The sequence below is a fragment of the Thunnus maccoyii genome, chromosome 1, assembly GCF_910596095.1.
Source record: "Thunnus maccoyii chromosome 1, fThuMac1.1, whole genome shotgun sequence".
NCBI classification, from domain to species: Eukaryota; Metazoa; Chordata; class Actinopteri; order Scombriformes; family Scombridae; genus Thunnus; species Thunnus maccoyii.
The window spans coordinates 35,488,104-35,502,741 of NC_056533.1; the positions used below are offsets into that span (position 1 = coordinate 35,488,104).

Below are 14,638 nucleotides of genomic sequence, written 5' to 3' on the forward strand. Positions count from 1 at the left end.
TAAATGCTACACCCACATATAATATGGCCAAGAGGGAGCAAAAAACTGTACATTGCAAATAGAATAGGTCCCAGTATAAAGCCCTGGGGCACCCCGTGCAGATAAGTTGAGCACCTTACATGCTCCGACTGGACAGTTTTCTGATGTAGCCGCTGTACTGTGTAAAAGGAAGTAGTTCATTTATGGTTGTACAGTTTGCTGTCAGCAGTCTGCTGTCTTTTTAACCTCTCAGTCCATGTTGTTGAAACAGTTTTAATACAATGATGACATCCAAGCTGTCAAGAGGAAACAACTCTGTGCTTCCATTTCTGCAGGTGTAAAAACAAGCGTGGTTGGTTCTCGCAACCTTGTCCTATTCACAATGACTGGCAGCCTGTCTCCGTCCCAGTTTTGAGTCTGTTGTATTTGTCTGTATGTGTGAAGGGCCTGTTAGAGTGGTTTGCAGCTAAATGTGAATAATTTAGAATGAAAATCTGCATCTTTTTGTTGCTCGCTCCTGGTAAAGTTGTTCTGTGACATCCAGGTGAGAGGCGAGCAGTTGCCAAGCTGACGGAGTTCAAGTTAATGTAGGTGGTGATGAAAGGGACTGAGATTGACTGCCACTGTAAAGACTACAGCATTTAACACATTTGTTGAGACTGTGATCGTGATTAAAGAGCTGAGCCAAAACACAAAGCTCTGGAATCACAGACAAATCTTTGTCACGTCCCTCAGCAAAGGTCTTAATCCCTCGGCGGTGACTGAAAGCAGCTAAAACAAGCCGCCATGATACAAGCAACTAAATCAGTGTTTTTCTGCTTGGTTGGTATTCTTCATGAGAGTGTAAGGAGCTGACTCATCTGCAGGGACGCCCATGTCCAGCTGCTGCTTGCCCACACTGAGAACAGCCAGTTGGTTGAGGCATCTGGTGACTCAAGCAACGTGGTTCCAGTAATCCTCACTGCTGCCCTTATGACAGTGTCATATGGCGATTTTATGCAAATGTGTAGTGACGTGGGAGATGACATCATAGAAGTGCTGGATAAAGTGGTGTTCTGCAAACTCCATAATGTTTGTATTGCAAGCCACAGCTAACACCAGCCATGTGTTGTTTACTTACTCATTGGAAGCAGTGATGCTACAGGAACCAGGCTGCTACAAGCAAATATGCAAAAAATAAAAAAAACAAGGAATAGCTGGTGCATATCTCAACATTTATAACCTTCAAAAGCATGCATGGAAGTGGAGTACATTAAAATAAAAGCCTGAAGGGTGAGTGGAACCATATGAGCATCACTGAAGCGACTCAGCAGACTCAGGTGGAAAATACATGCACCTCTCTCTCTCTCTCTCTCGCCATCCCGGTAAAAAATAATTTATTACACAAAGGTTTTGGTTATTTTGGCTGTTGTGATCCGTGTGAGGCATACAGACTAGACTTCATCCTCTTATGTTGATTATGTTGCATGTGAATGAAGCACTTAGTCGTGCTTGTAAGGCTGATTGTTATCAGCTGTTTCTAATATGCTTCACAACCATTGGCTCATTCGCAGCTGTGCGGCCAGTAACATCCAATCATATTCATGCAGGTTGGTATTATAAGCTGACACTATCGCTGATTATTCAGCTAATTACATTCATGCCAACATTGTTTGTTGCCGCGTCTCCCTCCACAACCCCGATCTCCGCCTTTGTGGTATATCTGTTGATGTAACTAACATTTATGTTGCTGTATGTTCATTAAAGCCAAAGATTAGCTCTCGCTCTCTCCCTTAAACAGCTATAAACACGTTTGTAATGTGATTATTATTTTCAGTAATGAGTAGTGTGAAGGGTAATTACATTATGATGTTTGGTGGTCGACTTGTTTGCCGTCTTGGTTTGGTTCAGTAGTTTGATGGAGGGTTGATATATCTTTGCGTAAATGGTCAGTTCCTTGATACAAGTGTCTCTGACTGAATTCTTTTGAGTTAACAAAGCGTGATAAACTCTAGAGAATAGGTCCAATTAGTATGAAAATGTGCAAAAATATCTGAGCGGGACAAAAAGGCAAAGGGATTCACTCCAGTTTGATTAAATCCACCGTGTCACCATCCTGCAGGTTGCAGCAAGGTCACAAACTCGCTTCGTCTAAAAGTTTAAACACTATGACTAACTGTGAAGAGACCCCGGAGCGGAGCGAAGACACGCTGGAGGTAAGATATCTCCCAGCCTGCCGGAGCCTCGGGAAATCCCCCAGGAGCAGCTGGAGGAAGCTGCAGGGGAAAAGAGTCTGGGCTGGCAGCCTCGTCCTGTGGGGATTGTCGCTCTGACCCAGATAAGCAGTGAGAAACTGGATGGATGAATGGCTGTTTGGAGATTAGTAATTATCAGCACAAAATGCAATTAATAAACATAATAACATGTAATTAATTATATCATCTGTGGCATTAGTCAAATTCAATCATCTGTTTCCTATTTGTTTTTCTTTTTTGTGTTTCTTTACAGTCTTTACGTTGGCATTTGGCCGTCTTAATTAAGCCCCGCTGCTTATGTTAAGTTTACATGAGCTATAATTTAGTGGTTAATATGCCAGAGCAAGCAGGAGGTACTGTAGCACCATTGTGAGGGATAAATTAAAGTATAATATCCTCTCCTCTTGAAACAAGTATCATCAACACCTTTCATCAAGGCAATTAACTCTTGCAGGCTCCAGTAAATCTGCTGAGTGGAAAAGACTGTGGTTTTACTGAGTGGCTCATCAGTTTAGATATAAGACAAAACACAACACAGTTATCTTGCCCAAACACAATGTTATAACCAATTGTAAATGGTTGTAAATAATTAATATTTTGTATTATTTAATTTACTAATGATAACTAGGTCCGTAGTTTCATTGTAGAATACATAATAAGGACCAATATCAGCTTCAGGCAGCTCCTACTTCTGATTGACTGATGTGTTTAGCACTGTTTCATTTTTAGCCATGCCGTAAACTAGCATGACTGTAAACTCTTAGTCTTCTACTTTTGAAGGAGAAAGTTTTTCAGTAAATGTCTAAAAAAAAACGGAGAAAGAACACGGACTACAGAGTTTTACCGATGCACGTGCTTGGACGCGTTCACAGTTATTGGTGGATTAACGTGTCACTATTTGTGTATTTAGCACGTGAGCGTGGGATTGGAGTTATAGTAATCTGATTAATCACATGCACTTACTTTCTGAACATGCAGTTGAGTTTATCGTGTTGGTGTGGCTTCAACTATTTCTTGAAAATGCCAGCTCAAAGGACAGATTCACAATGTTTCAAGTCTGTCTTAAAACAACAGTCAGGAGCCCAAATGAACCCAAATGAACAGTGAAACATGTTGATCTTGCTGTAATCATTCCTCCTGTTCATACTGACCATTAGAAGATCCCTTCATAATGCACTTACAATGTAAATGATGAGGGACAAAACCCACAGTCGTCCTTCTGTGCAGAAAAATATTTAAAAGTTGAAGCTAATATGAAACTTCAGTCGTCCAAATGGAGTAGATATCTTTCAGCGTTACAGTCTTTTTAGTGCCAAAGTCTCTCTTTTTGTTACTATACTTCCACCGCAGCTGTCCGAGGAAACACAAAGAGGAAATTAGATGCTAAAAAGACTGTAAATGTGTCAGATATCCACTTGATATGACTAACTCAGACTCCTGAAGACTCATATAAGCTTCAAATCAACTTTTAAATGCATTCACTAAATGACTTTGTGGACACACTGTGGATTTTGGCCTCCATCATTTACATTGAAAGCACATTTGAAGGGGATCTTTTAATAGCCAGTATGAACAGGAGGAATGATTAAAACCTCTTTCACTGTTCATATGGAGACCTGACTGTTATTTTCAGACAGACTTGAGACATTGCGAACTCGTCCTTTAAGCCACGACAACACAATGAACTCAACTGCATGTTCAAAAGGTAAGTGCATGTACTTCACTACTTATCTGAATCAAATTACTGTAACTCCAAACTCTGTAGGACACAATAAACTGACTAATTAGCCCAATTTTAAAAATGCATGGCATAGTGTAGTTTTTACACTTGCACGGACTAATTCTGCTCTACTCCTTTCTATTCTCCTCTGCTCTGCTGCTCCTCTCTCTGCTTAACTCCCATGGGTGCTCATTATGGAAGAGGTTTGTTTGATCTATTCTTTCATTGCTGTTTGAACCTGAAGCATCGTGCTCTCCAAGGAGTACAGTCTATCAACATGACCAGTTAAAACTGCTGCCATTACACAGACAAACAAACACTATTTCTCAGTGCAAGCTGCCGTTACATGAACAAGCTTAACTGCTGAGACGTCAGTTTTGTAGCTTTTTTAAAATTTTTGGGCTACTGTACCGAAAAAAAAGTGCCTCATAAAGGAAAATTATAATATCTGCAGTGAAGCTGGTACTACAGCATTTTCTTTTCTGTTGTGGAGAACAGATTTCTCCCCCTACTGCAGCAGGACGAGTTATCAGACGAAAACGATCAGTTGTGCCTCAGTGCCTTAAGTACAATTAACCACTATAATTAGATTCCATTTAAAGAGGTCGATTTAGTATAAACATACAAGAACATTTTGTTTCAACAGTAAATAACTTCAAGGCCTCTGCAGTAAAGCTTCTGTTCTCCTCGTCTCCTCAGAGACATCTAATTGATTGGAAAGTCCTTGATGATGGTGAACCGTGATCAATTTCTGGGTCATAGGCTGGAGGGTGAAGGAGTGAGGAGGGGAGGAAGGATACTTAGCTGAATGGAAAGCCATGTCATGAGTCATGAAGACTTTATTATTAAAACAACCAGTCCAGTTGCTGTCAACCTACTTCCTAAGAGGTCACAACTCCAGCAACAATAGAAGAACTTTATTAAGATAAATAATAAAGTTGTTGCTGGACTTTTAACCTCTTCAGACTTGTTTCCTTCTCCATGCACACTGGAGGTTGTTGAAGTTGTGCCAGAATATCTGCAAATTGTTGTTTTCGACATAGAAAACTGCAGTAAGTTTTTCAATATTTTAACATGTGGGAGGAATATGTTACAATACTAACTAACAACATCACCTTCTTATTATCCTTTTAAATACTGTACGCACCCTCCATCATATTCTTCCACCATTTCACACTGGGAGATATTTAAAAGTTAATTCACAAGACTGATTCTTTTCAAATAAAAAAAAAAACTACGCTTGTATGGAAATATATGACAGTCACTCCTGCAGGAGCATTAATACAAATTTACCAAATTTAAAGAACTGGTCCACAATTCTTCAAGTCTGTCCTAAAACAACAGTCATGTGTCTAAATGCACATTTAAACATGTTTTTCTTGCTGTAATCATTCATCCTGTTCATACTGACCATTAGAAGATCCCTTCATAATGCACTTACAATGGAAGTCTGTGCAAAAATGTATTAAAAGTTTATCTGAAGCTAATATGAAGCTTCAGCGTCCAAATGAGTCAAATCAACTAGATATCTTTCAGCGTTACAGTCTTTTTAGTGCCAAAGTCCCTCTTTTTGTTACTATACTTCCACCGCAGCTCAACAGGGAAACACAAAGAGGGAATTGATGCTAAAAAGACTGTAAATGTGTCAGATATCTACTTGATATGACTAACTCAGACTGATGAAGCCTCATATAAGCTTCACATCAACTTTTAAATGCATTTTTGCACAAAATCACTGTGGAGCAATAATTCCCAAAATGACCATCAGCACAGTTATTAGAGGGCCTGAGTTAAGCGATTGAGACCATAATGACTTGTTGAAAAAAATGAATGACTTAGTATTTCTAGAGAGAAGTTCAGTGGGAGTCAGATGGAGCATCTAATGTCAGTCGGTGGCAGTGCACTTAAAGGTATTTCTGCATTGGCTTCAGCCTCAGGCTGTGGTTGTTGTTGCTCGGTGTGAATGAAAATTACAAGTCAAAATCTCAATAATTACAATAACTCTGATATGATGTGAACACAGAATAAGCACAGCCTCACAGAGCTGCGAGACTCTCAGCCTTGTTTTCTTATTAAAGAGAGTTATGAGCAGCTCCACCTCCATATACTGTTCATATATTTTATAAAGGACATAATAATATACCGATGTAGGTTGATAAACTCCTCTGGGTAGCTCTGTACATGATATGCTCTGTCCTTTTGTTTTGAGGGTGCTTTGAGCGCACTGACAGCTCCACCTGTGTGTTTCTGCTTCCTGTTGGCTCATTAGAGGACAATGGGACAACGAGAGCACTTGTCTCCGCTAATGAAAGACACATTAATACCTCCAGAGTGATCTGCTTCAATGACTCAAACACAGCAGAGGGACTGTATGTGTGTGTGTGTTTTATCTTTATGCAGATTGAGGAATCCTGTTATGCGTGTTTTTGTGATGTGCAAATGTATGTTTGCTCCATCATGTGAGTATTTTCCGTCTGTGTGGGTTTTTAGCATTTTAACGCGTGCTCATAAAACTGTTTTCACCCGAGAGGTGAAGCTTTGAAGACATTGATCCTCACATTTCTCTCAGAAGAGGCATTTTTTTGGTAGTGATGTGTGATGTTTAGGGCTCGATGCTGCTTTGGTACCTAGACAAATGTCTATTGCAACAAATATTGAAAACTGTCAACCAGAGACAGCCGGTACCAAATGGCTGGTCAGGTTTGTAATCTTGTGTACTCATTTGATCGGATAGTTCCTGATTTAAATAAAAAATAGACTGAATTTTATGCTGGCAAAGACCTTATATGATTGCTTGTGTGTTTTTTTTAACATTTTAGAATGATTGCTAGAAGTGTTTCATTAGTCTCTACTGTCAAACTATTAGAAAAAAGTTTAAAATGCATTAAAAAAATAAAGGGTTTTATAGAAAAATATGTTTATTTTTTTCAAAGTAAGATATCGATAAAAGTATGTTTGGTGTTGGCACAGGAAGGATCTCAGATATCATATTGACACTAATATCAAAAACGTTCAAATGATACCCATCAAACAGAGGTTTATTCTCCAGTTAGGAAACCAACCATCTGCTGGAAAAAAAAAACCCATAGACTGTAAAAAATAACGGACGTAGCCACTGTGACGTCACCCATCGGTTTGTGGACTCTCGTTGTGAAGGCTCGAGTTTGCATTTTGACCATCGCTCATTGAATTTTTGGAGCCAGAAGTACTTGGACGAGAGGGTGGAGCTGACCCTAACGCTAGCTGCTAGCTTGGTTAGCATGGTGCATTTACAGTCTATGGTTAACTGTCATAATGCTAATGCTAGTTTTCGTGAGAAAAAATCTAAACATCCGACTCCCTTGAGGGTCTTTTAGTACGACCGAATGCTGAAAAAGACTTTTAGACGACCAAAACGTTACAATTAATTGTCATGAACTGAGATAGCGCTGTCTATGGCTACTATGGTTACGCCATAGTTACATTACCTAACCAGCGTTGTCACCATGGTAGCAACTCCCCTGTGATGGCACTCACCTGTCACTCAAAGCGGCCACGCTCTTCTTTATGCATAACTTTAAGCCTTAATAAAATTTAAATGGGTGAGTTATATAAATATTCACCCTTTGTACAGTTGTCATGAACGGGGACATTAGCTATAGAGACCAAAACCATTTTTTGTACCAGGCTGTAAACATGTTTATTTCTGCTGTAAAGTTGGGCATTTTAACATGGAGGTCTATAGGGATTGGCTTGGTTTTGGAGCCTCAAGTGGCCATTTGAAGAACTGCAGTTTTTGGCACTTCTGCATTGGCTTCATTTTTCAGTCCTGGAGGTTTCTACTTAGAAAAAACTGGAGAAACTGTTTTGCATGAATCTGTGCTTTGGCTTGAGGACAAATATTCTGATATATGAGCAGTGAAGCATGAAATGATATGATGAGACAGAGATTCTATATTGTGGAAATGACTGAAAATATGAGACGTTTTACAGATATTATTACAAAAGTTCTAATGAATGAGCAACAAAATGAACAAAGGGTCCTGAAGCAGCTCAGGCTGATCTTGGTGTTTACATTGTATTACAAGTTGTTGAATGAAAACACAGAATGAGACAGTCCATTTATTTACTGTATTTATTTTTACAGGGAAAATCACTGTAAATGTGCCAGTGTTTGCCAAAAAGCTCATTTTCAACTGCTGTGCTTGGGCCAGATTTTAGATTAGCCATAACAAGAGGGACACAGAGAGGGGAGCTGCGACCAACTGCAACAAATAAAAAAAATAGGCAGAAATACAGATTTTCCCAGTCAGTGCTGTGTCTTCTCAAAAGTTAAAAAGCCCCTCCAGACACATTTAAAATAATTTATAAAACTCTGCTTTGAATAATAATTTGTATCTGATGTGGGGGGGGTTTTCTACAGAAAAGTTAAATTACCTTGTTGGAAATTCTTAAAATGACATCTCCTGCTTCATTAAAAATTCAGAATCTGTGAATATGCAAATATTTTTCATTTCACATCTTTTTGCTAGACATCTTGTGTCTAGCAGTCAATTCTCTCTGGCGCTGGAGGCTTCAAGTTTCCACATCACACCTGTATAAGCTGGATACTGGACCATGATTGGCTCTAAACTAGTTGTGATGTCACAAATCATGCTCGTAGCTAAACACCTTCAACTCAGATGTTCGGTAAGCACAGAGGAAATTTTCCACTATCATCATTCTGCTCAGTGAAGCTCAAACATTCAAGTGAAGCAATAATGAGCAAAACACATCTTCGACTGGAGGGGGACTTTAAAACTTTCTTCCAACAAAATACTGCCGCTTGTCGCAGCTGCAGTGTTTAAAGATCTGAAGGAAGATTTTCTTGTTGCTAAAAATTTCAAAAAGCTCAGAGCTCCAAACTGCCTCTGTAGCTTCACATGAAATTAAACACATTTCTCACTTTTCCATCTTTCTACAGATACGATGCTGCTCCCAGCGAGCGCGCTAATTGGCCTGCTGTGCCTGAGTCATGCGGGGGGCGTCTGGGGATTCGCCCGTCTGCTGGACGACGTGGAGTTACGCTCAGCTTTCTCGGTTGCACGCACCAACAGCATGGAAGGCGGACCCAAGATGACGGTGACCTTTGACACTGTTTACGTCAACATCGGCGGTGATTTTGACCCCAAGGCTGGCTTGTTTCGTTGCCGTATCCCTGGGGCTTACTACTTCTCCTTCACGGTGGGAAAGTTCCCGCACAAAGACCTGTCTGTGATGCTGATGAAGAACAGAAACGAGGTGCAGGCCATCGTGTACGAGGAGAACGCCGGCGAGGAGAGGAAGGTAGGCGGACCCTGTGGGGTGAGAAGATCTGCAGAACTGAAGTTGCTGTGAAAATCTGTGGGTGGGACTAAAGTTATCAGGCTCACACTTTTTCCAAGTGTGTCTTAAAACAACAGTCAGGTGTCCATGTGAGCAGTGAAAAGATTTTCCTCGCTGTAATCATGGCTGGCTGTTAAAAGATCTCCTTCAAGTGTGGTTTAGATGTAAGTGATGGAGGCCAAACACAGTCATTTAGTGCAAAAATGCATTTAAAAGTTGATGTGAAGCTTGTATGAGGCTATCAAGTTTCCCTGTTGAGCTGTAGTGGAAGTATAGTAACAAAAACAGGGACTTACATTGTAAGTACATTATGAAGGGATCTTCTAATGGTCAATATGAACAGGAGGAAATGATTACAGCAAGAAAAACATGCTGACTGTTGTTTTAGGACAGACTTTTAAAAATTGTGAACCCGTCCTTTAATTTGTATTGTTAACAAATCCCATGACAACACAAAAACCAACAACTGATCCTACTTAAAAGTATTTTCTGTGTACCCAAAGCATAGATAGATCTTATTCCTCTGTGCCGCAGAGCCACAGTGGAATAAAAACATCAATGAGTCACACCATTGCAGTGTGTGAAATGTTCTTTCATTACCATAAACACACACAGACACACACACAGCTGCTGTAAATAATCATGCAGCACTAAATGTGGATTAATCCGCTGCTGTAATTAATGTTTACCGTGTTCACCATCTTGGTTTGAGCATGCTAACATTCACTAATTAGCTCTAAACACAAAGTAAAGTTGATGAGAATGTCATCGGTTTTGTAGGTATTTGGTTGTAAGTATGAAAGTGATATTTTGACCTGATGACGGCGCTAGATGAAAGATCAGGGGAGCACCAAAGTTATCACAATTCATCCTGAGGGGAATCTGAATGCGTGTACTAAATTTCACCAAAGTCCTGGACCAAAGTGGTGGAACGAAGGACTGACATTGTCACCTCTAGAGCCACCATGCTAGTGTGGCTAAAAACAAAGACTTGTTGAGTTAAGCAGACTGTATGATTTTAGAAAGGTCTCTCAGTCAAGTCAGCCTCCGGTTCAAATAACGACTCAACTCTCTTTCAGGGTGGATTTTACTCTCTAAGGAAATGTTTAAAAAGGTGTTTTATTATGGCGAAACTCTCCAGCTGTCTCACAGAGCGATGTGGCTCTCATCACAGAGGGTGTGTTTGTGTTGGGGTGGGGAATGAAAGCAGAGCAGAGGGGATTACACACCGAATTCCCCTGAATGAAGAGCTGCGTGAGGTAGATGATGGGATTATGTGCCTTGATGTAAAACAGAGCAGAATATGACTCTGTAGCCAGGATAATAAAGTCTGCTTCCATCTTTAGGTGCAGAGCCAGAGCGTTATGCTGCAGCTGGAGTTCGGTGACACTGTCTGGCTCCGTCTCCATGGTGACCCTCGCTATGCGCTCTACAGCAACACCGGACACTACACCACCTTCAACGGTTACCTCGTCTATCCCGACACCTACGGCTACCAGACGCACCACCATCAACACCGTCCTACCTACAACTCCCAGCAGCCCCAGCTGAACGGTAACCAGGCCACGGAGCACGTCGGGCCTGGAATGAGGGACACGGCGGTAGAGGAGAAGGAGCTGCAACATAGGGAGGAAGAAGAGGAGGAGGACGACGATGAGGAGGACGATGACCAGAGATCTGCCTTCTCTGTGGGGCGCACCCAAAGCATCGTGGGAGTAGACCAAGTGGGCATGCCGCAGCATCAGCCGGTCAGCTTCGACACGGCGTTCGTCAACATCGGAGAAGACTTTAACGTGACTGAGGGGGTGTTCACCTGCCGTGTTCCCGGGGCCTACTACTTCTCCTTCAACGTGGGCAAACTGCCCCAGAAGACGCTGTCGGTCAAGCTGATGAAGAACCGCCTGGAGGTGCAGGCGATGATCTACGACGACAGCCAGGGCGAGAAAGCTCTGCAGAGTCAGAGCTTGATGATGTCGCTGAAGCCGGGAGACACCGTCTGGCTCTACTCCCACCAGAGAGATGGCTTCGGGGCTTACAGCAACCACGCCAAGTACATCACCTTCACCGGCTTCCTGGTTTACCCAGACCCCCCACCTACCGCTACCACTACCACCACCACCAGCCAATCAAATGCAGACAAGAAGCCCTAGCTGCAGCACATGAGCGAAGGACTGAACATTGTGGGAGGAATTCATGCAAGGTGGAAGAGTCCGTGAAAGGCGTTGTGCGGTTCCTGTGCCGAGTGGAGAAAACTGGAAATGACTGTTGTTTTGTGGTCGTCTGACGCTTCCTCTTCATATGAATTCCTTCGCAAAGTCACAGGGACCTTGGACTGAGTGTAAATGAATGAATGGCTCCCCGGTATTTGACTTCATCTCACTCAAATTTTGGACCTTGAATGACAGTAATGTGAACACTAACTGAATAGTTTGCTCAATGATGAAAACTCGGTCATTACTCGCTCACCTCTGTGTCAGGCAATGTCTTATTGAAGTTAGAACGACCCCTTCAATACGCCGGGAGTTCGCTCCTGTGGCGTCATATTTACAGTGCCCCATGATCAAAACATTTTAAAAACTAAATGATTGCACTACGGATCCAAAAGTCCACGAATATCCTTCAGAGGAGCCTTCGAATCGCTGCTCACATCTCTGATTAAAGCAAAAAAACGGCAATTCAGTCTGATTAACAGGCGTGAAGGAATGATGATTAAAAACGTGTATGCACATTTTATGCTCTTTTTTTTTAAGCCGTAGCTGTATTAACAGCAGTAGTAAGAGAGTTTGAAAGTCCTACATACTCTCCTTGAGTTTTGACTGACATGAAGGTGAGGAGATAATCACAGTTTTCATTTTTAAGTGAAATATTCCTTTAAGTGCATTTTGTTATTATTATCCTCGTCAAAGACTCGGTGTTTCTACTCGTACGTATCACGTGTCATCTTGCTTTCTTTATGTCTTTAGAGGCATGTGAAAATGATATGAACAGCGTGTTTTGTGTCAAAATCTTTTTTCTTCATTCTGGAGCGTTTCTCACCCCCGATACTCGGCCGCAGCAGGAGCCGAGGACAACGGGACGAAACCGACTTTGACTTACTTTTGTAACAAAAAAAAACAACAAAAAAAAAAGTGCAGACTCCATATCCATCCCATACAGACTATTGACCACATGCCGCCTCCGGGCCTGCGGGGATCTGGACCTCATAATTTGATTTCTAATTCTAGCAGCGTTTAATTCATTTCTTCAGATGGCAACCACTGTGGGGAAAATTGAATTGCTTCTCCCAGGCCACAGTAATAAGCACGTCTGTTTAATTTCACACTGCCGGGAGAAAGATGATGATGTTCAAATTGTGATGAACCTTGACTTTATGAAATCACCCTCTCTGCTGGAGAGGCACCATCTCAAGTGATTCTACTTCACTTTGACTTAACATTTGCATTTTTTTTTATGTATGAGATGTGAAGTTTTGATGTAAACAACAAGCTGAGGCAATTTCACAACTTTAATATGAAACAAGCTTCTAAAGTTATCAATTTTAATGATTTCGACTACATTTTTAAAGGGCCAGTTTACCTATAATTTTTGCCACCACCTCAAAACAATCAATAATTTCATGTTAACAATTGATCAAAGCTATCAAAGCTATTTGGAATATGAATGGAGTTGCTTATATTTACAAATTTAACCAAGAATTATCTCTCAACTCTGCAGCTCCTCTCAGCTTTACGGAGCGTTTTAGCATCTTTCAGCCTTATGTTTTAATTTTACAGCAATTTACTGTTTCAGTTCAGTCTCACAGCCACAAAAGGCTGCTGTTGTCAGTGAAGAAGCTCCCTGCCCAGCACCAAACGTCAGACAAAGTCAGCGTCTGACTGGTTAACATGTGTGTGTGTGTGTGTGTGTGTGGAGCATTTAGCAGCTGTGGGAATCACTTAGCTGCTTCATGATCCAACACGTGGACATGCACGCTTGAAAGTCTCATTAAAAATAAATATCACAGACAGATAGTGGAAAGTGATATTATACTCTACTTGTCTGTAAATAATTCTTTAAAAGCACAGCATTCATTCAGACTGATGCACTATAGTTAAAGCACATTTAAAATGGTCCAATCAGATTACATCCAGATAAATCTGAAGATATGACCGTACAGTACAGCACAGTACAGTCAGAGAGGTGAAAAGCTGAGTTTTAGAAATCTCTGACCTCACAGTGATCTCTTTGGCACCGGTGGGGGGGGGAACGTCCTCGCACCTTCTCTGAAAACTAATAACGTGGAGAGAGTCTCCAGCTTCACACTCGCACCAGGCGGCTCCTTCACCACGGTCTCACTAATGGATAATTTCCTGTCCTTTACGGCTGCAGTGACTTCTAAGAAAGTGACAAAACTTTAGACAATGAAATGCTAATTTTCTTCTTTTTTTTTCACAGTATGAAATTATACTGCGAGTGTGCCTCATTTCAGATAATAATGTATTTTGTCACAGTCTAACCCATGGTGGTTTTTTCTATTTCAGCCTCAGTAAGTGAGCAGCGGCACAGAGGTCGGACCTGTGATTGCTTCAGTGTTACTGTGAGACAGACAGACCCCACCCGGTTCAGTATAATCGGTCTGTGAAGGTGATTCGAGCATAACTCATCTGACATACTCAAGAAGCACTTGTGTGATGCATGCATATATCTAAAAAAAAAAAAAAAATACAATGAATTAAAAGATGATTGCTGAACAGCTTCACAGGCCCCCGTCGACGCCTGTTACTGTGTATTTTTATCGATACGTGAATTATCTTGTACAGTATTTGACAAATTGTTGGATGTGTCTGGTCTGTGCTTCTTTGTTTCTGATAACTCTGAAGAAAGATTGTGTTGTAGATGTCGAGCGGACATGGATCAAAATGTCATTAGAAGTACTTCCCGGTTATTGATTTGTCTCGATCAAACAGAAGCAGATTGTACTTTTCTATGATTTTGAGCTCCAGAAGCACAAACCAGAGTAAAAACGATTCTGGAATAATAAGTAAAATAATATCAAAAAAACATTTTGACCCATGTCTTGTTTCAGTAGTCTGGCTCATGTCGAAATGTTTTGAATATTTCTTACATGTAAAATGAATGCTTCAATGACAAATGTTTGACAAAATTAAAAAAGAAAGAAGAAATGTACATCCTGTCTGGACTGTTATTGTGTCCATGAATTATGCAGCTGCACGTCCTCAGTGTTGATATGAATTTCTGACCTGCAGCGCCATCTTCTGGGCGACTCCGGTATGATTTATACAGCAGCAAAGTAGACTTAATAGAGTACCAATATGTCATAATAATTACTGTCTACTTCAACTCACTTGCCAACACACAGACT

The 14,638-nt window shown here is 41.0% G+C and overlaps 1 protein-coding gene across 1 annotated transcript in view; it reads left to right on the top strand.

Annotated features, from left to right (window-relative positions):
- Positions 1-14,433, top strand: part of c1qtnf4 (C1q and TNF related 4) — a 37,732-nt gene extending 23,299 nt beyond the window's left edge. The window contains exons 2-3 of the mRNA XM_042407934.1: positions 8,876-9,237; positions 10,623-14,433. Coding sequence (XP_042263868.1) covers positions 8,881-9,237; positions 10,623-11,426 — 1,161 coding nt within the window. The 5' untranslated portion in view covers positions 8,876-8,880 and the 3' untranslated portion in view covers positions 11,427-14,433. The remainder of the gene's footprint in view (positions 1-8,875; positions 9,238-10,622) is intronic.
- Positions 14,434-14,638: the final 205 nt, after the last annotated feature.